The sequence below is a fragment of the Populus nigra genome, chromosome 6 (genome assembly GCF_951802175.1).
Source record: "Populus nigra chromosome 6, ddPopNigr1.1, whole genome shotgun sequence".
In the NCBI taxonomy this organism is placed as follows: Eukaryota; Viridiplantae; Streptophyta; class Magnoliopsida; order Malpighiales; family Salicaceae; genus Populus; species Populus nigra.
In genome coordinates, this window is record NC_084857.1 from 3,182,273 (window position 1) to 3,209,613 (window position 27,341).

Genomic DNA, 27,341 nt, shown 5'->3' on the forward strand with positions numbered 1-27,341 from the left:
TGCACACATGGAAAAGTTGTCGCATGCAAGCGACACGTGTAATGTTTTCTGGTGACTACAAACACCAAATCATCATGTCACCAACTCCGATGAGTGGCGACACTTCCATTAAGTTGTCACATGTATTATGGTTCTCGATAGCGTGATGGTGCTTTGGTTTTGTCTTCCCCCCTCGTTTTCTTTTTACGACATCGAGGTGTGATTTGACTAGGTAAGAAAAAAAAATATGTCCTCTTGTTTTATTTTTATTTTAATCATAGTTATCGTTCTTTTGATTAGTCCTTTATTGTTTTAAATTCTTTTTTCTATTATTATTTTCGTTTCTATTTCATTCATTTAAATTAATTTGATTCTCATTTTTTTTATTGCTATTTTTTTCTTTTTAATTTCAACAATTGAGATTTAATTTGATTTGTTTTTTACATCATATTTGATCATCATTATTTTAATAGTTATTTATTTTTGAATTCCATCCCTTGAGATTTTATTTTTATACAAAGTTTAGTCGTTGTTGTTTTAACTGTTGTCTTTTTATATCATTTTTATAATTGACTTTTGCTTTACCATTTTATTCCTCAACATTTTATATATTTTTTATTTTTTATTTTGTTCTAATTTTTGTAACTGTTTTTTTTTCTTTTCATATTTTTTTAAATTATTTTTTTTCAATTTCATTCATGAATATCTCGCTAATTTGTAGTTTGGATCATAATATTTTTTGATATGAAGATCTCAGTCCCATCCCCAAGGGACAAGTGTGAGATATTAACCCGGGTCAATATTAGTCTTTTCTTACCCTATTGTTTTAAACTCTTTTTTTCTCAAATCCACCATTCAACATTGTATTTATTGCAGATTTAGTAATTTTTTTTAATTTGTTTTTTGTGAAGATAGTCTGATCTCATTATCAAAATCACGAGTTTATCATGTTAATTTAGACTTATTTAAGTAACGTGCTTGAGTCTTATTTGCTTGGGTCGTTCGTATATTTCATGGTGAGAATATAACTAGAATATTATTCAAGCTATTTTTATTTAAAAACACTTATTTAATTTGAGATATTTTTGACCCTGATCTTTAAAAATTAACCAATCATTTCATCATTTGTTTGGTTTTTTATATATATTTTTTACATTAGACAATAAATCCTTTTTTTTTTGTTGTTGTACTTTCAAAAAAATTAAAATTTTTTATTTTTCAAGGTTGAACACCACCTCTATTTTTTGTCTTTTAAATAAGCAGATTGTTACTTGGTATGAAAATATCTCATGCATTTGGTTAGCATGTGTCTACATGAAGAATGGTTTTTTATATAAAAAATTGTTATATCTAGAAGGATTATGAATCCAGATTGGTGTTATAGCTGATTAACTTAAGTTTTTGTTTTTAGATTGATTTTGTTTTTATTTCTAGTTTTTATATTTTTTTTCCTAGTAATTGATGGGGGAAAAAAAGCAGTATAAACCTGCGCATTCATTTTTTTTTAAATAAAAAATTTGCTATAAAAAACGTTTTTTTCTTAAAAAAATAACATAACTAGTACAGTATAAGTTCAACTTTAACGTTGCAAGTATCGGTCTACGTATCATCTGCACTATACAAATCAAACACAGTGCATTCGCAACAACTATAGTTGTCTGTAAAAAAAAACCTTCATAAAGAATTTACAGGTTATTTGAAAATTTCAAGATTTTGTAGAAATAAAATAATTTCCACATTATTTATTAAATTTTAATACTTGAAAAAACACGAATGAATGATACAAATAATTAAAATTATAAATTTTAATAAATTTGCAAATCATACTCAGAGCGGCACGTTAAAAATTAATCCTAGTAACGTTATCATCTCTCCATCTCTCTCGTATAATTGATTGGACAAATTTTTCTTATAAAATGAAAATAATCTGAGTAAATGATAATTTTTTAATAATTTAAATAAAATGAATTTTAAAACTATTTTTAAAAAATTCAACTAACAAACCAAACCAAATCAATTCAATACACCTCAATCACGATTCCTATCATGTTAACATTATGAGTGGTCCAAAAATTGTTAGATGGCCCAATCCCTGAAATACACCGTCCAATCCCTCAGCTAACCATGACGTATTAATCCATGGGCCTATAAGCATCACAAAACTGCCAAGCTGTTTCGTTAATCCTAACATCCTTTTCACTTCAATTTCCAAAACCACCCTTATCAAATCCATCTCCTCCAGGCATATTCGAAACAGATTCGAGGCTAAAAGAGTAAATAAAATAACCACAGATTTATGGATCCATCACCATAAAAACTCCACAAATATCAAACAAAAACCCGAAACTGAAAACAAAAACAAAAACTAAAAATCAAAACCCGTCACTCCACAATCTACAATGGGCAGGAAGTTTTTCGTTGGCGGTAACTGGAAATGCGTGAGTCTCGTTTTTATTCTTATCTATTCCGTTATTGATATCGAAATCTGATTCAGATCAGGTTTTTTTTTTTAAAAAAGCAATCAAATCAGTCATTTGAATTGGTGATTTAATTTTTTCTGGATGTAGACTGGAACCACCGAAGAAGTGAAGAAGATAGTGTCAAATCTCAATGATGCTCAAGTGCCCTCATCTGATGTTGTTGGTAAGTGTGTCTTTCTTACTCTCGCTTTCTTTTGTTCACTTCAAGTGTTGCTGTTAATCTGATTGCACAACTGCAAGGTAATCACACAAAGTGGATTTACAAAAATCACAAGAAACTGATGATTTTTAATCATGATCTGCCTTTAACCTACTGATGTATCGAGAACTGGTATGATCTTCTACAGAGGTTGTTGTAAGCCCTCCATACGTGTTTCTTCCTCTGGTGAAAAGTTCGCTGAGGCCTGATTTTCATGTTGCGGCTCAAAATTGTTGGGTTAAGAAAGGAGGTGCTTTCACCGGTGAAGTCAGGTATGCGCTAATGATCTTTATTAGCTGGCCTAGTATTTTGTTTGTGCTGACTATTAGACATATGGGATTGATGAATATTTATTGTCTGTGGGATTTGAATTTCCAAATGCTGAAGTTGGTCTTACTTGTGTGCAGTGCTGAGATGCTTGTGAATCTGGGTATTCCTTGGGTCATTCTTGGTCACTCCGAAAGGAGAAGTCTCCTGAATGAATCAAATGAGGTAAGTTTGTGTCACATGGTATAGCAATAACTTATCTGTGGTTAATTTGTACTGTCAATGCTTCACAAGTGCTTCTTTTTATCAGAACTATTTAAAGTTTCAATCATGTAATAACTTCCCACTCTGGGGGGTGTTTCCTTTAGTTTGTGGGCGACAAGGTTGCATATGCACTTTCTCAAGGGTTGAAGGTGATAGCTTGTGTTGGTGAGACTCTTGAGCAGCGGGAAGCAGGATCTACCATGGAGGTTGTTGCTGCACAAACCAAAGCAATTGCAGGTATAGCATATATTAACCATGCTTTTTTGGATTTATGATGTTGTACATGTTTAAATTTTCCAAATAAGAAGTTCTGGCCTTCATACAGTGGTGGAACATTGTTGATTAAGTTAATCTGTTACTAGTTGGGCATGTAGAATCATTGTTTGTTATCAACTGAAACACTGTACTCTTGTATACAGTGATGTGGTGTTCTTTGTTTTAAGGGAGGTAATTGATCACATGGCCACACATTTTAGATGAGCTTGAAATCAACTGTCTCGTCCTCCTGGTTCCAAGTTTTGCAATGCACCTTCAAATGAACGTTTTAAAACTTCTGTTGTATTTATCGTTCATTTAATTGGATTTTGATCATATCAAGGGGCTTCATATATGCATACCTTCGTTATTTCAGTAGATGTGTTCATCAATTTGGAACATATGACTATGTTGATTCATTTATTTATCTTGTTACATTCACTATATCCTAACCGAAAAGAGTTTATAGTAGTATCAATAATTGTTTAAACTTTGCTTTTATTGCAGCGCGAGTGTCAAACTGGGCTGATGTTGTTTTGGCCTATGAGCCCGTGTGGGCTATTGGAACAGGAAAGGTTGCAAGTCCTACTCAGGCACAGGAGGCAAGTCCAAACTTTGTTTTCTTGTTTAAGTTGCACTCATTATATGCACTGAGCTTTCCACCAACGAGACAGAAAAAGGAGCATTTAACACCCATTGTGTATTTCCTGTACCACGAAAACATAAATAATTCAAGTTAACATGCCGAGCTTTATGTTTTCTTAGAACTCAAAATCTTTTATGATTCTATGTACTTTCAATATCACAGTATTAGCTCATTTATAGCAGGCAAATGGTGTTTTTGCCCCATGACTGTTACGTTGTTTCTTATCTGCCTGTTTTCTCAGGTTATTTCCTGCATGTTAAACACCAGTTAATCTGCGATTGTGTCTTGCCTGTTGGTTTCCCATGACTAGTTTTTTGAAATTTTGGTATTTTAATGTAATAGGTGCATTTTGAACTGAGGAAATGGCTCCATGCAAATACCAGCCCTGAAGTTGCTGCAACCACCAGGATTATTTATGGAGGTATCTTCATATGTTAATGCTACTTGCAATCAGTTTATTTTCTTGATTTGTTCTGTTCTTTTTTTGCAGACCTATAAGATTAACACACTGGTTGAAAATTCCAATAACTTTTTTTTTTTGTATTGCTCTTTTTTTTGGGAAAAATAAATAAATAAAGTCTTACATATTAAATACTGCATTCTGTAAAGTGAGGCAGATGCTTGCATAAAATACTGAGTAGAGAACATGCTATGCATTTTTCTTCAACACAAATTCATTGAAACATGCTTGGTGAAGTGTGAGGGGTTGTGCGCCATGCTTGGTCCGGATGGATCAACATGCCATCCTTGATATATCTATTTATAGTGTGGGCACCATCACAATACTCAGGGAACTGATTGAACCCTAACCTTATTGTGAAGTTGAGCATGCCTTGTTTGCATTCAGAGATAGAAGATATTTTGGTATCCTGAACCAATAACTAAAAAGATAATGTGCTTTTCTCATGCTGCTGGATAATATTTGCTTTCATTTTGGTTTCTTAACGGGGTGGCGAGGGAGTTAATAGAATGATGATTAATTTTCTCCCCTTTATGCTTGATTAATTTGGTGCCTGATCCAGGATCCGTTAATGGTGCAAACTGCAAGGAATTGGCAGCAAAACCTGATGTTGATGGCTTTTTGGTTGGTGGTGCTTCCCTAAAGGTAGCGAAACTTGCTAGTTATTTAATTTAATTTCATTTTACTTTTCCTTACCTGTTGATTTTCATGATATTTCCCTTTCATTGTGCCTTCATCATCAGCCGGAGTTCATTGACATTATCAAGTCTGCTGAAGTGAAGAAAAGTGCCTGAGCACAGAACCAGGGCACTGGGGGCGACTCTTTGATGCTTATGTTTGGGGAGGTATAGAATCCATCATGTACAATTTAGACATGTTTTCGAGGAAATAAATTTTCAATCTTGTGTAATGATATCAGCACTTTAACCGGCTTTATGTTTGAATAAAGATAACTATTTCCTTCCCAGTGCCATTTACATTTTGAGTTCTTGGTTGCTTCCATGCCTTTGACATGTTTGCATGAATACAATCCATTTATTTGTTTTATATTTGGCCCCTTCATCTTTTTTGAAGTGGCTTCGGTTGTAAATGATAGGAATACTCTTTAAGACTGGTGTGGGAAAACATCAAAGTGTGGTGTCCTTTTGACTTGAGTCTTCACCCAAGAGCAGATGTTCCATTAAACTACTGCAGTGGGTGTTTTTCTGTTGCTTTCCAATTTATATTGCCTAATAAACCAAAAATACAGGTAAAGCCCTACTGGAAAAGTTTTTCCACTTCGTCTTCTTCTCGCCTCGTCCCCTTCCTCAGTTTCTCTATCGGCAAGATCGACCTTTTTCAAGGCAAGTTATTGCTCATTATGCAAGAAAAAGTTGCCACACATCATTTGATGGATCTTTTTTCGCAGATTATGGCACGAGGTAGGCTTAAGTTTCTCGTGTCTTTTCTTGGGTGTCCTGAGACCTGATCTTTTCCCCTGTCTGGGGAGTGGGTTTATTTGGTTATTTAACACAACCACCATGGGAATAGTTGTTATATAAGCAGTCACATCATTCATGCTGTCTGTAAGTCTGTAGGAACTCGTTTAATGGCCGAAAAAAGAAGGGGATATGGGAATTTCAGGAGTGCTCTTATAGTTAATTGGTAAGCTGAGCATGAAAATTGCGTTTTCTCATCCTTGTATCTTTCGAGGTCAAGCTTGAACGAATAGAAATGGAAATTTGTGTTTTTTTTTTTTTTTTGTTCTTTTCAATTAGAGCTTTAACCCGACGGGTTAGGTGACACTATATTAGTTTTTAGTCTATTTTCATTTGATAATTAGATCATCTGCCACCTAGAATAATAGTTCTCCAGGCTGTTCTGATAGGGGGAGTCAATTGTTGACTGAATTATTAGAAATAAAACTAAAACTCCGGAATCCACGGTAAAACGATTTATCAGCACTTTAATGATTAGAAAAATTAACGCATACTTGAGGTAGAACTGTATTTTCAGATATTTATTATACAATACATCAAATATTTGAGGGGTGTTTTTAGATTTTTATATTTTCTATACAGTGGAATTATCATTATCACATAACTTTTGGGGTCATTTTCTTTTGTCTAAGGTTAATGGGCATTTTAGGTTCTTAACTTCGGTTTTCTTGGAATTATAATGTGAGATTAAGGGTGTTATGATCTTTCTATAATTAAAAAAAATGGATGATATATGCAGTGCTTTTTGGTGGTTGTTGGTAGCTTTCCATTGCTGTGTTCGAAGCATCACGCCACCCTCTACATGATGGGCCGGTACGTGTTGACCTCAATGACACAGAGAAGCTCCAACTATAATTTTCCTCTCTTTTTCCTCTCTTTTTCACCTCAAAAGATGTGTTGGCCTAACAAAGTTGCAAAATGTTCTTGATCATTTAATTGTATGAAATTTGATTTATTTGTTTTTCAATTTCATCCATTGTCATTTGATTTTTTTATGTTTTTTTATTAAATTTAATTCTCATTATTTTGATTCCTATTTATTTTGCTTTAAAATTTTTTTTAATTGAATATTATTTTTTGATTTAATCCCTAATCATTTTATTTTAATTTTTTTTCATTGAATTTGATATTCATTCTTATTGTTGCAATTCCTTTTATTTTGATTTCTATTCTTGATTATTTTTTTCATCTCTTATTATTTAATTTCATTGAATTTTCATATCATATTCGATACTTATTTTTTTTATTATACTTTGAAAACTTGGTCTGATAGTCAATCCCCGTCATGTCCTTGGTCACAATTTGGGTCGAATAATCAGGGTTACTAAGATCAATTAGATTTTTTATCATACAAGAAGTAAAAATAATATTATTCTAATAAAAATAGCAAAAAAAATCAACTGTTAATATGATTTTTTGCTAGCTAATCATTTCATTTGTGTTTTTATTTATATTATATTTTACTGATTTAAATAAATAAGTTTAGTAAACATAATTGAATAAATATTTTATTTTATATAATTAAATATTAATTTTTTTTTGTTATTGTTCTCACACACACACATATATATAGCAGCAGTTGATGAGCTTAACCTTAACTGCATAAGAGATTAGTCAAAGACTACCACATCGACGGGCATGAAGAGTCATTGTGCATGCTATATTTGACCTTTATATCATGATTGTGTAACTTGTCGTCTGATTGCGTGTTAGGAACTCACACGTGAGGTTTTTCTTCCAGGTTTTATGGGCCATGAGGGGTGATGGTGGCACCGAGACTCTGAAAGTTTTGAGATTTTAATTATATCCTTCGATCCGAGACTTGTTTAATACGAATTTCATAGCTTGCACTTTCAAGCTCTCCCTTGTTTTTAAGTTTTACCTTGATTTTCTTTTCAAATTCCCTCTTTGATATAAAATTAGAATTCTACCATTTTCCATGACATGAATGAAATAAAAGTGATGAGATAATTTTTAGTCGAGATTTTTATTTATAAAAAATCTTTTTAAATAAAATGGATATGGTAAACATATTAGACCTAAAGAATTTGTACTTGACAATTAATCATGTTCAAGGATAAAATAGGTCTAGCAAACATGCTAGACAACTTGGTCTTGATAGTCAGTCATACCCGAGGTAATGTAGGTTTGACAAACATGTCAAACCTGAAGAACTTGGTAGTTGGTCAGACCCAAGTTAATGCGGGCTTAGTAAACATGTCAAATCTGAAAAATTTAGACATCACCAAGCACTAATACTATATGCCTGATCTTGTACGATCTTCTATAATATAAATATAAAAGACGTGATAAACCGTCATGCAGAATAATCGTTCCTGTTAGAATAATGATTTTCATGTATTTATAGGTGTATATAAGGTTTTTTAAGGGACCTAATATATTTACTGTCTCATTAATAATATGTAAGAGATACATGTCTCCTATTAATTTCGTCAAAAGTAGAGGATTTTCAGTCTTTTTATTATCTGAAAAACAACAATGTTCAAGTGGTATAAATATCAGTTGAACCATCCAGGTAAAATATTCATAACTTTTATGTTTTAGGATAAAAAATACATAAATTTTAATAACATTAACAAACTTAAAACTAAAAAATAAACATATTTATTCATTAAATTAAGGTTTTTTAAAGTTATTTATTGCCTCAAGTCATTTTATACCCTTTCTATAAATACATTAACTTTATTATTGGAGAATCTTCAAGTTTTTCAATTAAGATTATTTTTACAAGTATTTAAGTTTCTATTACTAGTTCTTTAGATTCGTTTTAAAAAATCAAATCAAAACACTTGAATATATTAATAAACGAAACACTGATCAACATTTTAGTTACATCTATTTCGGGATATCATAAAAAAGTCCTTTTACATATGCGTACACAGAACTACTACAGTGTATCCTATCAAGAGCCTGGGCCAAGCCTACTAGCCTTCCATGCATATCTTGAAAAACAAAATCACCTTTCTCGTTTAACGTGATGGCATTTCCCAGAGATATCAAGCTTGTGATTGCCATAATGCTAATAAATTCATCCACTGCCGGCTGCAAACAGGGCAAACCAATTTGATGAAGGTGGGATTCTCGTGCAATGCTTTATTGAATGGGTGAGTGTGTACATTGTATGTGTGCTTCATCAGTGAACTTCTAGAAAGGGGCTTGAAGGGCTTCTAGCTATTCAAAAAACGAAAAAAAAAAAGAAAAAAAGAATTTCTCTACTCCATTGAATAGAAATATTGCTCGATGGGGATAAAGGGTCAATGGATACCGAACAACTGGTGACGCGTACGTGAATCTTGTAATCGCAACCATGGAGACATTAAAACAAGTTCTCTTTCTTTATTGTTTTTGCAAGAAGTCAACAGCAAAGTTGGCCAGAGGCACAACAGTCACGGGTTTGTCTGGTTTCTTTTTCACATTCAATTCCCGTCCACTGTCATCTTTTTATAGATAGATATACTGTGCTGCATAAAGCAAGTAGACCGCCTACTTTATTTATTTGCTTTTGACTAGCTAAAAGATATTTAAAAGGATGCCGGTAAAAGTCTCCTTGCTTTTTTCAAATCCCGGTGGTAATGAACGTACTATCTATCCCCTTCGGATGCTTGTACTGTACCTTTTCTCCTTGTGCTAGATGCCCGTCACCGGGGTATATGAAAAGAAAGCCAATTATTTACTCCGGGGAGAGTGATTGTTTTCAGGACAAATCTCCGATTTAACATCAATGTTCTCGATTATACGTCGAAAACATTTTTCATATCAATTTCATGGTCACAGAGATTTTGTTTTTTAATTCGACCATTTAATTAAATACAGTTGATAGATCCTTAAATATCGACGTGTTTCTTGTATGATCCGAACTAAAGGAGAAATTAGGAGGAAAATCTCCTTTCAAATTTTTTTTTTACAAGACACGTCACCTGACATCATAATATAAATAATAGATAACCATCTAGGTGGTGGTCCAATGATAAAAACTTAGGATCAAGAGATTTGCTCTTTTTATGGTTTTAGATTCGAGCCCCGTGATTGCTTATATAATAACCACTGGAGGCTTACATGATTGTTAATTTTAGAACCCGTGAAATTAGTTGAGGTGTGCGCAAGCTAGCCTGAACACCCACATTAAACTAAAAAAAATATAAATAATAGATCTTCCAAAGCAATTCCAATTGTTATTCACTCGTAAATAAATTGATATTCAACAATTTTGTTAACCCTATTTAGTGTAATATAATAATTCATGATATTATTTGATATATCAAGATTCTCCTTTCTCACTCTACAAAATCCATAGATAAAATTTATCTATAATAATAATAATTATTATTATTATTATCATTCATTCGTTCCTAAACAAATATTATCATACCATCTAATATAATTAGTTTTATTGTTCCTCTCCAGGAGGCATTTACTGATGTATTAATTAATAAATCTCAGGAGAAATTAATAGCAACGTGTCACGACATAATTTTCCATGTAATGTCTCATTATCCTTTTCATTTTCCCGGGAATTACAACAAACGCCGCCAATAATTGTATGGGTACGATAAATCTCGATCGCGTGTGGAAGCACAGACCTTTTAAAGAGTTGCTGAATGTTGATTTCTCAAACAGGGCCCTACCAAGGCAGATCGAGAAGCTCGCATGGCCGCCCATCATCCCTGCTGGCAAATAATTAACACGCTACCTAATTCGAACACAATCAAGTAATACAAGGATTGCTTCATTGGCTGTCTGATAAATTACGGATGCCAATCCAACGGCTAAGAATAATTGAAATCAGGCATGTCTGTACACAGGGACAGAATTTCTGACCTTTAGACAAGAAAGCCGACCGTAATCAATGCCATTTTCTAATCCCCCTCTTCTATTTTTATTACCATTTGCCTATGAAAATCAATGCATAAAAAACTACTACTAGATTTGATGGATTTAGGGTATTTACTACTGTGACAGATTGATTCTTAAAATAATTTTTTTATTTAAAAGATATATTGAAAAATATTTTTAAAATCCATGTATTAAAATAATAAAAAAATAATTTTAAATTAAAAAATTTAAATTCCTTAAAAATATTGTTTGGAAAGCAATATTTAATAATTATAGGTTGATAATGTTTTTTTAAAATATATTAAAATGATTTTTTAAATTTAGTTTTTATTTTTAATGTTGGATTAAATAATTTGAGAAGTATTTTAAAACACCGCATTTGACTTTTAGAGGATTTCAAGATTCCGTTACATACTACCAAAAGGTTAAAAAATAAATATATAATTGGAATTAATTGGCGGTGACGAGTTCTATTCCACTCGTAGATAAAAGAATCTTTTTCTCTCTCGTTTTTAGGACCCTTTATTCCCCCCTGGTAGATAGATAAAAGGAAACGCAAATGGAGGCCAAGACAACTCTTTCACTTTTGTCCCTGGCGAAGTTCTAATAAATAGAACTTTCCCAGAAGGCAAACAAAACACAAAAGGACACCATAATCTGTCCATCTTTGCCTCTTACTCATTCTTGTTTAGCTTTCTCCTTTTTGTGTCTCTTTTAATCATTCAAACTTTGCTACTAGTTGGTCATGATCGTAGGAGATACAGGCTACAGCTAGCTTTTTTTACATATAAAGCTCTTGCTTTCACACTTGACTTGTTTCTCTCTTTGTTCCCTGTCTCAAGCTTGTCTTTGCCTTGTTTCTATCAAAGCTTTGTTGAGCTGGTTTCAATAGTTATTCAATCTTTAGCAGCTGCAACCTGTGACCAAAGTGAAGGGTTTTGGACGTCTTTGTGTCAATGGGGTCGTGCTTCAGTGCAAGAATTAAAGCTGAGAGTCCTCCTCGAAATGGTATGTTCACAAATCCACACACATCCTGTTCTTGATGGATATTTGTTCTCTCTGTTTGCCGAAGGTAGTAATTTTTGTTCATTCCTTTTTTAATCTTTCGTTGAAAAGGAATCTTTAGTTTTTTGCTTCAGCCTTTTCCTTTTAGAAAGTAGCATTATTTTGGATTCTTGATGTTTTCCTTTTTAGGATATGGACCTCTGTTTGAATTTTGATTGATAAGAGAAAGGAAGAGTAAACAGGGAATCAGGAATTTTGATTCTCACGTCTTTCCTTCCATTCTAAGATCAACCATGCTTCTAATTATAACGTACTAATATTCACTACTTTCTTGTCGCTGAAACTTTCAGCTTACCACCAAAGAAGATCACAAAAATCATCCATCTTGTCGCGTTCCATCAGGCTAAGTAAGATAGCTGATGTAGCAAAAGAAAAATAAGAAAACAATCTCAATTAAATAGAACCATTAGGAATGGTTTACATGGGGCTTCGTTACTGAACGAATAAAGATCAAACATAACCATTTGAAAGATTTAATCTGTAGTAATTTTTCTATTTTTCTTGGCAAATTTGCCATTGATCAGGAAATTTTTCCTTTCCTTTATTTTCTTTTCCAAGTCTTTTTGAAAGTAGACGGTTCATTTCTTGCTTTGCATTTGTAGACATCTAGATGAATTTATAAGATATGATGCCTTGATTATTCAGGGGGGAACACAAAATATGCTGGTAAAGGTGGGAATGACAAGAGTGGGTCAAGCAGCAAGGTCTCTTCTTCCACAGTGCCTTCAACTCCTCGGACACAGGGTGAGATCTTGCAGTCCTCAAATTTGAAGAGCTTTTCCTTTAGTGAATTAAAAGCAGCCACTAGGAACTTCCGTCCTGATAGTGTGTTGGGGGAAGGTGGTTTTGGTTGTGTCTTCAAAGGGTGGATTGATGAGCATTCATTGACAGCTGCCAAGCCTGGAACAGGTACAGTTATTGCTGTAAAGAGGCTTAACCAGGAGAGTTCCCAGGGTCACCAGGAATGGTTGGTGAGTATCCCTTTTTCCACTCGTTCCTTGCCTGCCTATTTCTAAAACTCTCTCTTGAATTTTGTAGAAAGGTTTACAAATGTCCAGAGACAAGTTAAGATACAATCAATCGTCCCATATGAACTGGTATTCAATGCTTCTTGTAAAGAGCTGGATTAACCAAGTTAGAATTGAAACAGATTCACTAGAACATCCTTAATGATCCGGCTCTTGGCAGTTTTAGTACATAGATGATAATTTTTAAAGATTGTATGATTAATAGATTTTGTGCTGATTCTTCGACTGCAGGCAGAAATAAACTACCTGGGCCAGCTGTATCATCCAAATCTAGTAAAATTGATCGGCTATTGCTTAGAAGATGACCACCGGCTTCTGGTTTATGAGTTTATGCCCAAGGGAAGCTTGGAGAATCATCTTTTCAGAAGTGAGCTATTGATATCATCCGATATCGACCTTTCAACTCAAGTTGTAGTATTTTCTATGACCTCGAATATCTTGGATAAAAATCATTGAAATAGTTTTTTTTACTGGAACAGGGGCTTCTTATTTTCAACCACTCTCGTGGAATCTCCGCATGAAGGTTGCCCTTGATGCTGCCAAGGGTCTAGAATATCTTCACAGTGACAAGGCGAAAGTTATATATAGAGACTTTAAGGCTTCTAATATCCTGCTCGATTCGGTCTGTGAAAATGTTTCAGTTTTTGAGTTTTGCTTCATGAGCTCTCACTTTACTTGCACCTCTCTTACACATTCCTTGTGCATTGTGAAATGACAGAATTATAGAGCCAAACTCTCTGATTTTGGGTTGGCCAAGGATGGGCCAACAGGCAGTAAAAGCCATGTATCTACAAGGATCATGGGTACCTATGGTTACGCAGCTCCTGAATATATGGCAACAGGTATCTTTCAAATCACCACTTTGGTCATGTTCACTTTTGTCATCCCTGCTTCTTGTGGAACAACTCAATCCTATGCCATATGCTCTCAACGTTACTCTCCTGACCGAAATGCTTATTTTATACAACTATGGCTTTTTATTGCTTTCATCTCACTTCTGTTTTGTCTTTATGAAGGTCATCTAACTGCAAGGAGTGACGTGTACAGTTTCGGGGTTGTTCTCCTTGAAATGTTATCTGGCAGACGAGCAATAGACAAAAACAGGCCCTCCAAGGAACACAATTTAGTTGAATGGGCGAGGCCTTACCTTAGCAGCAAGCGCAGAATTTTCCAAATTATGGATGCTCGCATCCAAGGCCAGTATTCATCTAGTGATGCTCTGAAAGCAGCAAACCTTGCAATTCAATGCCTATCAACCGAACCAAAGTACAGGCCAAACATGGAAGCAGTGGTAAAAGCATTGGAACAACTTCATAATTCCAATGACAACGATGGATCCAAGGGCTCTCGTGGTGAAAACCCCCGAAGAGTTAATCGAAGTTCAAGCAATGGTCCTAAATATCACAGGAAAAATGTCAACGAAGTTTCCAATGGAAAACCTGCCTCTTATGCCGGGCCATTTATTTCACCTCTTCGTACATAAAAGAGGAAGAATGTTCAGTACATGCTTTACTTTGTATATTGATCCCAAGGAAGCTACAGATTTATTTTGATAGAGCGTTGTATCCCGTAAAGCATGGAATTAGAAACATGACATTTACTGTACAGTTCTTCAATTCAACATCTAAATATGACAGTTTTTTTGTCACGCTTACTTACCGGGTGATAAGGAACTTGATGAAGCACCGGAAACTCTAGGATTGAAATGGAATTTTCATGGCTGTGATTACAAGTTGATAGAGGGACCAGGTTTGGCCCCGGTCCACTGAATGTTCACCTAAAAAAAATTCTCTTGGCAGGGAACTCAATTGTTCTTGAAAATCAAGTGTCTCATATTGGAACACGAGACCCTTGTACAAATAATAAAGAAGTGTATCCTGATTTGCACCTACCGGGCAAGCTGATTTGCAAGCAAAGAAAGCATAGTAAATATTTTTCACCATCAAAACTCGAGAGTATCAACAAACTCAAGTGACCCTGCATACCGATTATGGTTAAAAACATGACAACGTTAATAAATGTAGATGCAGCTCTTACTTCTTGGCTCTTAAGTTTCCTGATTTTGTAATTACTGAAAGACCAAATGTCCAAGAGTAGAGCAGGAACAAGCCCTGTTCTTGCAATGTCCCCCGGCAATATGAAATAGATCAGAAACTGTTCAATCTTGGGAGAAATTCATTTTTCTATGGTAACATTTAACTCCTGGTAATCAAAATTGCAATTTTCGGTAACATTTACAAGCTCAAATGCTTTCAATTGTTCTTAAGATGACAACGCAAAGCCAACAACATCTCCTAACAAACTCATCCACTTCTCATTTGATGACAATAAAATCATAAATTTCTCTTAAAATGAGAGTACCACCGAGTTTCTTTCAAGTCCCTGAATTCTTAGTTCAGAAGGGATCATTTGTTGCTTTCACAACTATCGGGACTAGAGTATAACTTCACTGAAACATGAAGATCTTAAAAGTAAATTATGCAGGCTATTTTCGTCCCTGCTCGTAAAGGCTGTTAGATATCCACAAACCGGGGTTTTGGTTAGCGTTCGAGTTTTGTGTTAACGGAGACAGCGAACGTGGGCGACAACCGGCGATCATGATTGCCACTTCAATGTCTCTGCTCCAGCACGTGTGTTCCGTGCCCATCGCACGTGCCATGCGACCTCGTTCCCTTACCATCATATCCTCTCGCAGCCTCTCCACCACCAGCGCTTCCTCCTCCGCTCCATCACGTGCCTCTCACTTGGACCCATTCGGCATGTCCGAGCCCGAGCTTCAGCAAATCGCCGTCGAACTCGGCCAGGTAATCATCATTAAAGCTGAAAGTTGCTTGTTTTCTGTTTGGTTCCTGAGATAATGGAGCAGAAGAAAGCAATTAGTTTTGAAACTTCAGTAATTGAAGAGAAAATAAATTGAGTTTTAGTTATTTATTTTTAAACTTAAATTTTTTATATTTCAATTTCGTTGTTTTCTTCTTCTATTGAAAAAATATATAAATAGCAACGCTATAGAGGAAAGCAGCTCCACCATCTAATATACCGGAGAAAAGTAAAAGAAACACAGGATTTTAGTCAATGTAAGTAGCACTGAACTCATAAATTAATTTAGGACAGCTTTTTTTTTAAGTCCAATTTTGGTATTCTTGTAGCTTACGTTAGTTTTATTTGTCCCCTTTTTTCCTAGGGAATTAGTGCCGCGAGGGTTCGTTTGTTTGTGCGGTGCACCACACCAACAAACTGGCAATTAGAAATGATCTTCAAGAAGCTGGATGGAAAGTTGAGCGATCACCAATTTTTCGTACTGTAACCGCAGCTGATGGCACGGTTAAGGTTGATATGCTGTTATGCTTGATTTGTAATTTGGCGTTCTGTGCTGTAATTGATCTTGTGCCAAACTTAGCTCTGTTGATCGAGGTGGTTTTAATATTGCTACATGGTTCTTGCTAAATGAAAGGTATATTCAGGGCAATTTTACTGCTGCTATGTGTCATATTCTTTATTTGCATGACATACTTGGTCTCGAATGTTGTTGTATCATATGATAGGGTCTCGAATGTTGTATCATATGGTAAGAAATTCTATTTTTTATCATTCAATGTAATTATAGTTCCAGGGAAGCAAACACTTGCACTCACCCCTTTCTAATTTGAAGTGTATGGTGTCATATACTCAAGCTTGCTAATGATCATGCAGTTATTGATAATACTGGGGGATAAGAGATTGATTGAAACTGTTGGTATTCAGTTGAAGATAAGAAAGGTTCAAGTCGGTTCACTGCCTGTGTCTCATCTCAGGTACTTTCCATATCAAGGATTAGCCTTAGTAAAAAGTTTCTTGGTCATGGTGTTTTTACGGGTTGCTGGTAATTTTCCCGTGGTTCCTTTTTACTTTTATAGTTCAGGTAGGTTGTCCTTTGCGCCGCTCATTTTGTGCCACTGGAAAGGGTGTTTTTTCAAGGAATCTTCAAAGGCATGAAGTTGCTGAGCAGGTCAGTGTTGCATGTCTTGTGCAATTGTTCTTCAAACTCAACTGTCAAGTGGCACTGTTGAGAATGTATAACTGTTTGTATGACTGAGAACATATAGACTTGGTAGTTCTGTAACTACTCCATCCCTTTCAAAGTTATGCTTAATGCTTTATACACTCAGGTTTTGGCTGTCGAGGAGATATTTGAGCACAGGGAGACAAATATGGTGTTCATGGGAATGGGTGAACCAATGTTGAACTTGAAGCACACCAATGCTCAAATAAGGTGGTGCCTTTTCAATCTTTTTGTCAATGATTATCCCTTTGCTTCTATTCTATCTTTTGTTTAATTATTTTAATACCTGCTATTGTCTTTGTTGTGTGTCCCCTTTCTTGATTTGGCTAGTTTTACCTGCCATGATCAATGATAAATTTGACCAGAATAATCTTTAAGCTTACTTGGAAGTGGAAACAGTGACCTAAAAGAATTAAGATAAGATTTGGCTGAAAAAAATGAGTCCCTTGACATTGATTTTGCTAGTTCAAAGATTAGTGAAGATGAGAGCTGCAAAGATACTCTTAGATGCCTACATGAATGCTCTGCCATTTTCATATACTATTTACTTCTGAAACAACTGACCTCCCGTTTATTGTAAATTTTCAACAGATCTCTATACATAGGTTTCAGATGTAATAAGCTCATGTACAATTGTCTTTTCTTATTTCATCAGGATGTGCAAATTGGGCAAAGAATGATCACAGTATCAATCGTGGGGGTTCCAAACACTATCCAAAAGCTGGCTTCTCATAAACTTCAGTCAACAGTGGCCTTCAGGTACTGTAAGAGTAAACAGAGAATATATGGTTGAATAATTCTTTGGCACTTACATGTTGTCATCCGTCTCTGAGTAAATTGGGTCATTTCCAGTGATGTGCATGTCTTAATGCATTTTTCTCATAATGCATCCCTTTGATGACAAAAGTTTTTGTCAGCCTATGATGACATTTACTCATTCTTTTTTCTTATATACACCAGTTTATGTGCTCCGAACCAGAAACTTAGAGAATCAATTGTTCCAAGTGCAAAATCCTACCCTCTAGAAGCAATTATGAAAGATTGCAAGTAGTACTTCCTTGAAACCATTCAATGAGTATCCTTTGAGTATGCACTTTTAGGTACTGAAATTTCATTTAATATTTCTCTGCTTCACTTGAAGCTTGACGGTGAAAACTGATAGGACTATTCTATCCCGTAACATAAATTTATAATTTGTTAGGGCAGCTGAGATCAATGATAGAGTAGAGCATGCAAAAGAACTTGCCGACCTACTTCATCAGTGGGAACATGGTCATCATGTGAATCTGATACCTTTCAACCCAATTCAAGGTTCTGATTACAAGCATCCACACAAAAAGGTGGTATGCACACCAGTCATAAACACACTGTTTTCCCCTGCTGTCAGTAAGAATACTTGAGTATTCAAATCACGCATTACCATTTTAATTTGCTTGACCTTTCCACTCGGCTGGCACAAGCATTTGCAGCTGCTCCAGAGTCACGCAAAATAACTGTCAGTGTGCCAAACAAGGGGGGCCTGGATGCAAGTGCAGCTTGTGGTCAGCTAAGAAATGAATTCCAAAAGAGTCCTTTAGTCGTGAGTTCTGACAGCTTGCAATCAGAGAAAGTTGCGGTTGCATGCTGGTGCCTTGAGGTCTCTGGTTGGGCTTCTCTGATGGTATTTCACACTTGTTTTCTTCCATGGTGTGCAAGAATGCTTGACGACCAGGCTAGTTGGTGTCTCCAAGCATGCTCGTTATGGCATAATGTAGAATTTGTTTCTGCCGTGCGGCTGCAGAAGTGGAAGTTCGTTTCATACATGATGCAAAAAATGAGGGTGTTCATGAATGGGCTCATTTTGCTGATTTATTTGGAGAGTTTTTGGTCGTCAATAGCCTGAAACACATGAGATGAAGAAAGGAGGAGATGAAGAAAGGAGGTCTCAATTATCTTATACACAACACAATCAACAGTGTTAGCTATATTTCGTAAAGAATTAAAGATGTAACCTACGACCATCCATTCTTTTATTACTATTAATAACGTGCTTCCATCTTTGATCGTAATGAGAAAGGGATCATTGATCTTATGCATGTGTAGTCTGGAGCATAATTGTAAAATCCTGCTGTAGATTGGTTCGGAAAACGAGATCGTCAAACTTAGTCTGGGTTGTTAGTTAACTAGCCAAAATTGATCCTGTAAAAGTCATTCGATCAGGTAAGGTTTTTGATGGCTTGAGTGGCCGGGTCAGTTCTAAGAAGAAAAAATATATATATTTTCTTTAGATACCGAAAAACTTAATATGTTTATTCAAAAAATGAAGAAACCTGTGTTTTCTTAGATAGATATTGTGATTGTTGTCATTGAAATATTCAAGATTTTAAATTTAGATTGTATTTTAGTTATATTTGTTAATTTGAAATTTAGGTCTTTAAATTATTATTATTTTTTATTAATTAAAAGTTGTGTTGAAATTGAGACATGTTTATATTTAAAAAATTATTTTTTTATTGATGTGGGTGTCCAGCTAACTTGTATATATCTCAAATAATTATATAAGTCTTAAAATTAACGACAATTAATCTCCAGGTTGATCCAATAAACCAAATCATTTTTTGAGTCAGTCTTCAAGTGATTCTGGCTCCTGTAAACAAGAAGAGGACCATGGCTTGCTTGCACTGAAAAAAAAAAAAGTCACAAGTACATGACTGGTAAGTAGGTTTTTTTGTTTTTTTTTTCGTGAAATAATGAATTAAAATTTGTTATAATTGTACTTATCCAATCAGGTTTGGTGTTGAATTTTTTTTCGGGTTGAGTTTTTTTTATGATTAAAAAAGATATTTAATTAAATTAAATTAGTTGGGTTGATCAAATTAAAGAAGTTACCAGTCTAATGTAAAAAAGAACTATGATTAAAAATTTACTTGAGGTTAGGGTAAGTAAAAAAACCAGAAAATTGATTAAATTGAGAAAACTAGAAAAAAAATAACTAAAAAAACAAACCGTGAAAAAACACTGATTAAATTTTTTAAAAAAACTGACCGGTTCAGTTCGGTTTTATAAACCTAAAACCGAAAAAACCGAACTGAACCGAACACAAACCGAAAAAACTGAGTCAAACTGGAAAAACCAAGCCAAAATGATTTGAACAGATTTTTGTTTAAAAAATCAAACTGAATCAAACTGAAACTGATCAGTTTGAACCGATTTTAATTTTTTTAAAAAAATTTTAATTTAATTATTTTTTTTATAAAAACCAAATCAAACAAAAAAACTCTAATTGAGGTGCTGCGGATCAAGCTTTTGTCACAGCACAGAGCAAAAGAAAAGGAAAAAAAAAGAAAAAAGAAAAGAGGCCACTACCAATCTACATGTGTATTTATAGCATGAATTGTGCATAGAATAATTATATCAAAATTGTTGAGAAAAGACAAATTGATAAGAGATTTTCTAACCTTTGCAATGATACACCGAGCAACAAAATTTTACTGAGAAATCACCTTTAATGTATTTATATTATATTATTGAAAAAGGGTCAATTTATTAACCAAATTGGTCAGCAGATGACCCGAAGACCTGAAATCTCCGCCGGGTCAGTTTCCAGTCCGGTAGCATGATATTTTCCAGTAGTTTTTTAGATCAATACTTGTATTTAATTTCTTGACGACAATCTTTCCAGTAATCATGAGTGCAAATGCCAAAATCGTTAAAATTTGTATCGCAGATCCGCGCTCTTCATTCTCTTCACCAATATTCTCTTTACTCTTTTGGAATCTCCATTCCAGCGTTTTAGACATGGCTTTCCGTTTGTTAGGAGGCTCGATGAACATTGAGCTATGCCTTTTCTTGTATGCTTTTCTCGAGCGAGCTAAATTTGATCTCGGATTGCTTTGCACCACACTACCATACCAAGCGAGTTTACAGGTCAGGCTAACAGTTAAATATTTGTTTTTTCTACTTTAATACCTTAGACATGATTCGGGTGATATATTTCAAGTTCGAACTAAAAAAATTATCGTGAAAAAATAAATTTCCCAGTGCACGATTCATGAAGGTTTACCAGGAGAACGAAAAAAAACTTCGGTGGGTAGTTGGTTTATACACACCAATAAGCCCATATTGCTTCTCATCATTGGCCCACAGAAGACCCCATCTTGAAATCAAAGCCCTAGAGTGATTAGACTTAATTATGTAACCCGAGTTTGCCGCGGGGCACATATTTTTATTTTTTATAAAAAAATTGTATTTATAGGTTTTTTAATGTATTTTTATAGTTTAAAAAATTTAAATTCAAATAAAAAATCTTATGTATATATGTAATAAAAAACATCAAGAACTACGTGTGTGAATAAATAAATAAAAAATTATTAACAATATTTAAAAATAAAACTTAAAAAATCAAGAGGCAAATATAGATCAAATTATTTAATCTCGGAAAACAGAACTTTTACTAGGTTGTGTTTGTTAAGTTTATTTATTTAAATATTTTTTTATTTAAACAAACAATAATAGAAATAGATACACAAATTAAATTGATTGAATAATAATAAAAAAATCATGCAAAGCTGCACGTATTATAAATATTATCTAATTTTTTTTAAAAAAATAAAATTTATCTATACAAATTAAAAAAGATAAAAAAAACATAAATAAATCAGAAAAAACTCTCCAAATCTAAATATATAACTAAAAAATAATTCTAATTTTAAAGAGAATTTTCAAACAAAATAAAAGAAACAATAAGTGCTAGTTTAAATATAAATTGAAAAATAGAGAAAAAACCATAAAATAATCATTAATTAAAAAAACATTAGAAAAAAAGAGAGTAAATACCAGGCGTTGCTGGACCTGACATGTTGGGCAAACTTGCCTGGCCTATTTTGTGCATGGTTGGGTCTTTAGTTTGTTTTGTTTGCAACTGAAGTGAATGACATATTGTCTGTCTTAAATTTTTTTGAAATAAAAAAAAATAAATGACATGTTTTTTGTTTTGTCCAGATTTTCGTTACTATGGTGACTAAAAAATTAGAGCTTAGATTTTTTTAATCAAAAAACTTGTTCTTCAACCCTTTTTGACCAAAAACCCTATAAAACACTGTAGAAACCGTGATAATACTATTTATGACCCGCCCTAAAAACCGAAATCAATCCGAATAAAATAATCAACACGAGTTTAGATCTAATTTTTCATGAACTTTAAAGGAAAAAAAACACTTAATATGAACTTCTCTCATCAAATGGAACCATTTGACACAAAAATCATTTGTTTTGGTGGGCTAAATCAGTGTTAATGATATTTTTTTTTATTGTTGGAATTCGGCGACCTCTCTCTCTCTCCTCTCTCAACTGGGAACTAAAAAAACAATAAGAATGAACTTTTGTGCCAAAATTAAATTGGAAAAATATTGAGGTGTTGAAATTGTATAATTTGTATTATTTTTAACGTTTTTAAAGATCAGAGTGTATTTGTTATGAAACTTATGGCATACTGTTCATATTTGACATCTTTTTCATTTCGGTCCATTTTCTTTTAATTCCATCTTTTTATTAAAAATCAAAATCAATTGGTCTTCAATTGAAACTAAATCACTGAAAAATAATTCAAGGACCAAATTAAAAAAAATAAAAATCTTGCATGGCCATCCACATTAACGTATAAAAAAAATAAACAGTGGAGCTGTACACAGTAAAAAAAAATCAAGCTTATAAATTAATCCATAGTTTTATAAAATACATTAAATAGTCTCTTTACTTTAAAAAAACTAATTAATAGTCTCTTGACCAATATTGACCATGCTTAATGTAATATTTTTTTACTTAAAAAGATTCGTTTTTCTCATTAATATTTTCGTATTATATCTTAAAAAAAATAACAAAATAAATCACAAAAGAACATGAACTGGAAGAGAAATACTAGTTTCTTAATCTTTAAAACTAGGGGGACCATTCCAGTTAATTCTGTACAACTAGAGGGACCATTCCAATATATTCTGTACAACTAGAGGGACTATTTTATTATTTACTGCCATGAAGGAGGATTTATTTGGGACGCCTCCTACTCCTGAGTCCAATAAAAAACCGGATTGACCCGCCACTATTCCGGTCCATCTAGGGTTTATAAGAAAATCCCCTCCTGATTTCGCTTCAGAAATAAAAGCCTGACAAAAATTAAAGACAAGATCATCGGATTTTACTACAGTAAGTACCTTCAGATCTAAGTTAGACTTTTCTTCTTTGTCTCTCATCGTAAAAGTTATCATTGTACAGGTAATAACCTAATCTTTTGTTTCTTCTTCTTCTTTTATTTTATTTTTTCTCCAAATCTCATTAAAGAAGCTTAAAACCCTAGTTCACAATTAAGTTGTTGAAAACCAAAATTGAAGCTGGAATAGTCCTTATAATTGGGGTTTTTTAGTTGATCTTGTAAAAAGCGAAAGTCGATTGCTCTTTCTGATTGGTAAAATTTGTTTTTTATCTAATTCATTCAAGTTAATAGACTCAACTAGTGTAGTTAACTTCAATTGATTATGAGACTAGCAGAAAACAAATGGGGGGATTAGAACTAAATTTTGTTTTATAGTTTGGTTTTTGTTTTGTTTTTACTTTTCTTTACTAGGTACACAACGGGCTGGCTTAATTTTACTCCAATAATAGAAGAATATGTAACGGGGCAAGAAGTTTTGTTCTTTTTATTGAAAAGATGCAATTTATGTGTTAGATTGACATAAATTATGACTTGGTTGAATTGATAGGTATATAATGAGGAGATATAGTCCACCATACTACAGTCCTCCGAGGAGGGGATATGGAGGGCGTGTAAGAAGCCCACCAAGAAGAGGATATGGAGGTGGTGGTGGATATGGGAGACGCAAGGACCAAAATAGTGGAAGCCTATTGGTTCGGAACATTCCTCTTGATTGCAGGTATTTGAAATTTCACCCTTTATTTGTTTTGCTGAATTGGGTTTGAGCTTTTAAGAGATGCCCTATTGAGTTTTTTTTTTTTTTTCCAGACCAGATGAACTTAGAGGGCCATTTGAGAGATTCGGAGTTGTAAGAGACGTCTATATTCCTAAGGACTACTACACAGGGTAAGTTTTTTTTTCCTACGGGGAATTGGTTAAATCTGTAATGAGATATTTCCATGGATTTATTCAATTATTTTATGTTTCTTTCATTGTTACTTACAGTGTAGGTCGTATTTTTTCTTGTTTACCACTTTACTTCTCTTCTCTATCTATTTTTATAGAAATACTTTATTAATTCATTCTATTCATGCAATGCCTATGATAGCTATTCACAATCCTGTTAGAGTCAGTCATTTGCCTACCTTTAAATAACCAAGCTTGAGAATAAGCATGAGCAGTAGTGCTTTGATTGGTGAAATGAATGTGGTTAGCACGAGTGGTCAATAGGAGCACAAATAGTGTGGGGTTCTTCTATGTGTGTTTGACTTGCAATAAAGTTTTTTTTTTTTTTCCCAGTTGATAGTAATGTTTTAGGATTATGGCTTTGTTGTTTGTTTGTTTTAGTCGATAGTCACATGAGGAGAAATCTTGGGAGTTGTTAATCATAGTGTAAGTTAGCAGCCCTCATTTTTACCGGAAAGGGAAAATATGCTGTTGTTTTGGATTTTACCTCCTGATTCTATGTTCCTAAATCACGCTAGCTACTTCAGTTACAATATGTAAATAGGGACGGGAAAGCATATTTGAATTGCGTTCCAAACTATTTATAAGGGTACTCGTTTTTTTTTTTTTCACAGTGAATTAAATTTTGAACTGGTTTGTCAGGGGGTATGTTGGTTTGAAGTTAAAAATCAAGACCAAGCCCCACCATTGATGAAGACCTACTGTTTATCATTCGCTAACATATTGGTCTCAAGAGTAATGTTCAATGAAGAATGTTCCTTTATGAAGAGAGATTAAAAAAAAAAACAACCACTAAAGTTTGATGGGGTAGAAGATTGATTCTTGACAACTGAAGGCAACTTGAGGAGAATTTAAGTTTGGGAACGTTGAATTGAAGTGCATCTTATATTTACAAGAATGTGAAGATTTTTCAAGTGACTTGCCTCTTTTGAAGTTGCCTTTCATACTTGATTGTTAAAGAAAAGGTCAGCCATTAAGCCTGCTTTCAGTAAAATCATGTCCGCGTATGTGTAAGTGCTCTGGAGCTAGATTGTAGATTTGTAAGGAAAGGTACTAGGTAGTGATATTATGACAATCCCTAGGCAAGCTGTTTTAGTAAGTCACTCTTCTCAGAAAGTCGTGTTTGCTCATACACAACTTTCCATACTTTGATTGATGCTTTGCTGTGTCTTATATGCAGGGAACCTCGAGGGTTTGCCTTTGTGCAGTTTGTGGATCCATATGAAGCTATGGAAGCTCAGCATCGTATGAATGGGCAGATTTTTGCGGGGAGGCAGATATCTGTGGTGTTAGCAGCAGAGACAAGAAAAAGGCCTGAGGAGATGCGCCATAGAGCTAGGGTTAGGTAATATCTCTCCCTTGTGCATAAACCTTGTGATTTTACTGTTATAATTATTAGTTTTCTTAGATTCTCTACATTTACTTTGTACATTCCACAGAGGACCATCGAGTCACGGAGGAAGATCCTCCCAATATGGTAAGCCATCACTCATTATAGTGTTATTTTCCAGTACCATGATTTATTGAAGTTTTTGCCCACATTTTCTGTTGTCCACAAATGACTGTGTTCAGCTCAGCTGACTAAATTGATAATGACCCTGTGCACGACTTGTTTCTTGCATTGCTTGAAGACTAATTTTTCTGCATTTTGTGTATGGTTCTGGAAGTCGTGCATATTTCCGAAGTAAAAATATGTTCTTTGGAAAAAATTGTAGTCTTTGAAATAATGGTGATTGTGATGTTGAAGCAATGGATCATCAATGATTCTCATAACATGGATCCACTGCTATTTTTGTAGGATTATGATTATCAGTCTATAAAAGATTACTAGCCTATAACATGCTCACTTTCTTCAGAAAAGTGGCATTGATTTTTTATTTTTTATTTTTGAATTTTTGGCTCATGAGGAAGGAATTTGTGGTTAAATCATCCTAGAAAATATCCTGGTGAGGACTTCAAGTTGAGTTATCAAGGTTTATTAATCTTGCGAGGTGACATGAGGATAGGAAATTTCCTTTATCAATCAAACTACTGCATTGGTGTTAATCTTTGTGTCCTTTCTTTTCCCACTGCTGAAATCTTGAATTGGTTGGCTACAAAATTAATCACTGCTCTTTATCAAATATGTTTTAGGACGTTCTCGTTCTCGTTCATTGTCACGGTCCCCTCGCCATTATCCTGGTTCTAGGTCTCGATATCGCTCTAGGTAAGCTTCCATGGTTACAAATTTGCCATCATATTGTCCTAATCTACATCTGAAACAGGTTGATAGATGTGCTTTTTAACTTTGGTAGGTCATACTCTCCTGCCCCGAGACGGCGGGACTACTCCGCTTCCCCTGATAGAAGGCATGCAGGCCATCCAGGATCTCCTAGAGGTCCTCCACCAGAGCGAGATGGTGACCACAGCCGCAGGTCGTATTCTCCAGCTTATGGCCATGGCGATGGTCTTAATGAAAATGGCAATGGGTTTGGCGAGTAAGTGGAGATATCTCTTCTCTACTGTTGTCATCCATGTATTTAGGTCATTCCATGCCCTTGTAGTGGGCTGTCATGCAGAAGTGATTGAGCACAGGCATTGAAAAGCATGGGTTTTATGATGCTTTCATAACAGAAAATTCCTAATTATTTATGAGAATCACAATGCCAGGCTGGTAATAATAGGAATGCTGTTCATGGTTTTAGACCCTGTTATAAAACCGAGCAGTTAATATGCCATCTTTCAGTTCAAAGTTAATTTAGTAGGGGATGAATGCACTCTGAAATTTGTTTATGCTTATCAGTTGACTCAATTTTCTTAAGAGGCATGTGCATTTAAGCTATACTTGAAAACATGTTGATTGTAGGAAATCGGCATATGATTTTGAGGAAGCACGAGCTTGGAGGCCATCACCTGGTAGAGCATCAAGGTCACCTTCTGGATCAAGATCTAGGTCGGCTGACTTGTCACCAAGGCATACTAGATAAGGCAAATAAAGTAGAATCTAATCTATGGTCATGAGTCTGATGTGTGCCAGGATTAACATGGTTTTCAGCATGCATCAGCAGATGGTAGTAGGCCTATGTTGCCTCTAGTGGATGAATTGGAATATCTATTTTTTTTTTCAAAACCGATGTAAACTTATGTTTTGATTTAATCGTTTATGCACTTCAACTGGCTTGATGCAACGCAGCTTTCCAGATTTTATCTCCA

The 27,341-nt window shown here is 34.3% G+C and overlaps 3 protein-coding genes and 1 pseudogene across 8 annotated transcripts; all 4 read left to right on the forward strand.

The window, feature by feature from the left end:
* The first annotated feature begins 2,258 nt into the window (after positions 1 to 2,258).
* LOC133695692 (triosephosphate isomerase, cytosolic) lies at positions 2,259 to 5,517 on the forward strand. The gene is made up of 9 exons (XM_062117617.1): positions 2,259 to 2,417; positions 2,547 to 2,622; positions 2,807 to 2,930; positions 3,066 to 3,150; positions 3,294 to 3,426; positions 3,952 to 4,046; positions 4,433 to 4,511; positions 5,113 to 5,195; positions 5,294 to 5,517. The coding sequence occupies exons 1-9, from the start codon at positions 2,379 to 2,381 to the stop codon at positions 5,342 to 5,344; spliced, it is 765 nt and encodes a 254-aa protein (XP_061973601.1). The 5' UTR covers positions 2,259 to 2,378; the 3' UTR covers positions 5,345 to 5,517.
* A 5,893-nt stretch (positions 5,518 to 11,410) lies between these two features.
* LOC133697369 (receptor-like cytoplasmic kinase 176) lies at positions 11,411 to 14,629 on the forward strand. The gene is made up of 6 exons (XM_062119852.1): positions 11,411 to 11,890; positions 12,593 to 12,918; positions 13,207 to 13,342; positions 13,455 to 13,597; positions 13,694 to 13,817; positions 13,992 to 14,629. The coding sequence occupies exons 1-6, from the start codon at positions 11,839 to 11,841 to the stop codon at positions 14,456 to 14,458; spliced, it is 1,248 nt and encodes a 415-aa protein (XP_061975836.1). The 5' UTR covers positions 11,411 to 11,838; the 3' UTR covers positions 14,459 to 14,629.
* Positions 14,630 to 15,249: 620 nt separating this feature from the next.
* LOC133696283 (uncharacterized) lies at positions 15,250 to 19,088 on the forward strand (annotated as a pseudogene).
* A 3,958-nt stretch (positions 19,089 to 23,046) lies between these two features.
* Positions 23,047 to 27,341, forward strand: LOC133698030 (serine/arginine-rich SC35-like splicing factor SCL30). Of its 6 annotated transcripts, none has more exons than XM_062120894.1 (8): positions 23,047 to 23,197; positions 23,752 to 23,922; positions 24,012 to 24,089; positions 25,330 to 25,494; positions 25,589 to 25,626; positions 26,283 to 26,355; positions 26,444 to 26,626; positions 26,995 to 27,341. In XM_062120894.1, the coding sequence occupies exons 2-8, from the start codon at positions 23,759 to 23,761 to the stop codon at positions 27,113 to 27,115; spliced, it is 822 nt and encodes a 273-aa protein (XP_061976878.1). In that variant the 5' UTR covers positions 23,047 to 23,197; positions 23,752 to 23,758; the 3' UTR covers positions 27,116 to 27,341. The 6 variants fall into 6 exon arrangements, with proteins under 6 accessions (XP_061976878.1, XP_061976877.1, XP_061976879.1 ...); XM_062120893.1 differs by having other exon boundaries at positions 23,074 to 23,266; XM_062120895.1 differs by lacking the exon at positions 23,047 to 23,197 and adding an exon at positions 23,299 to 23,456.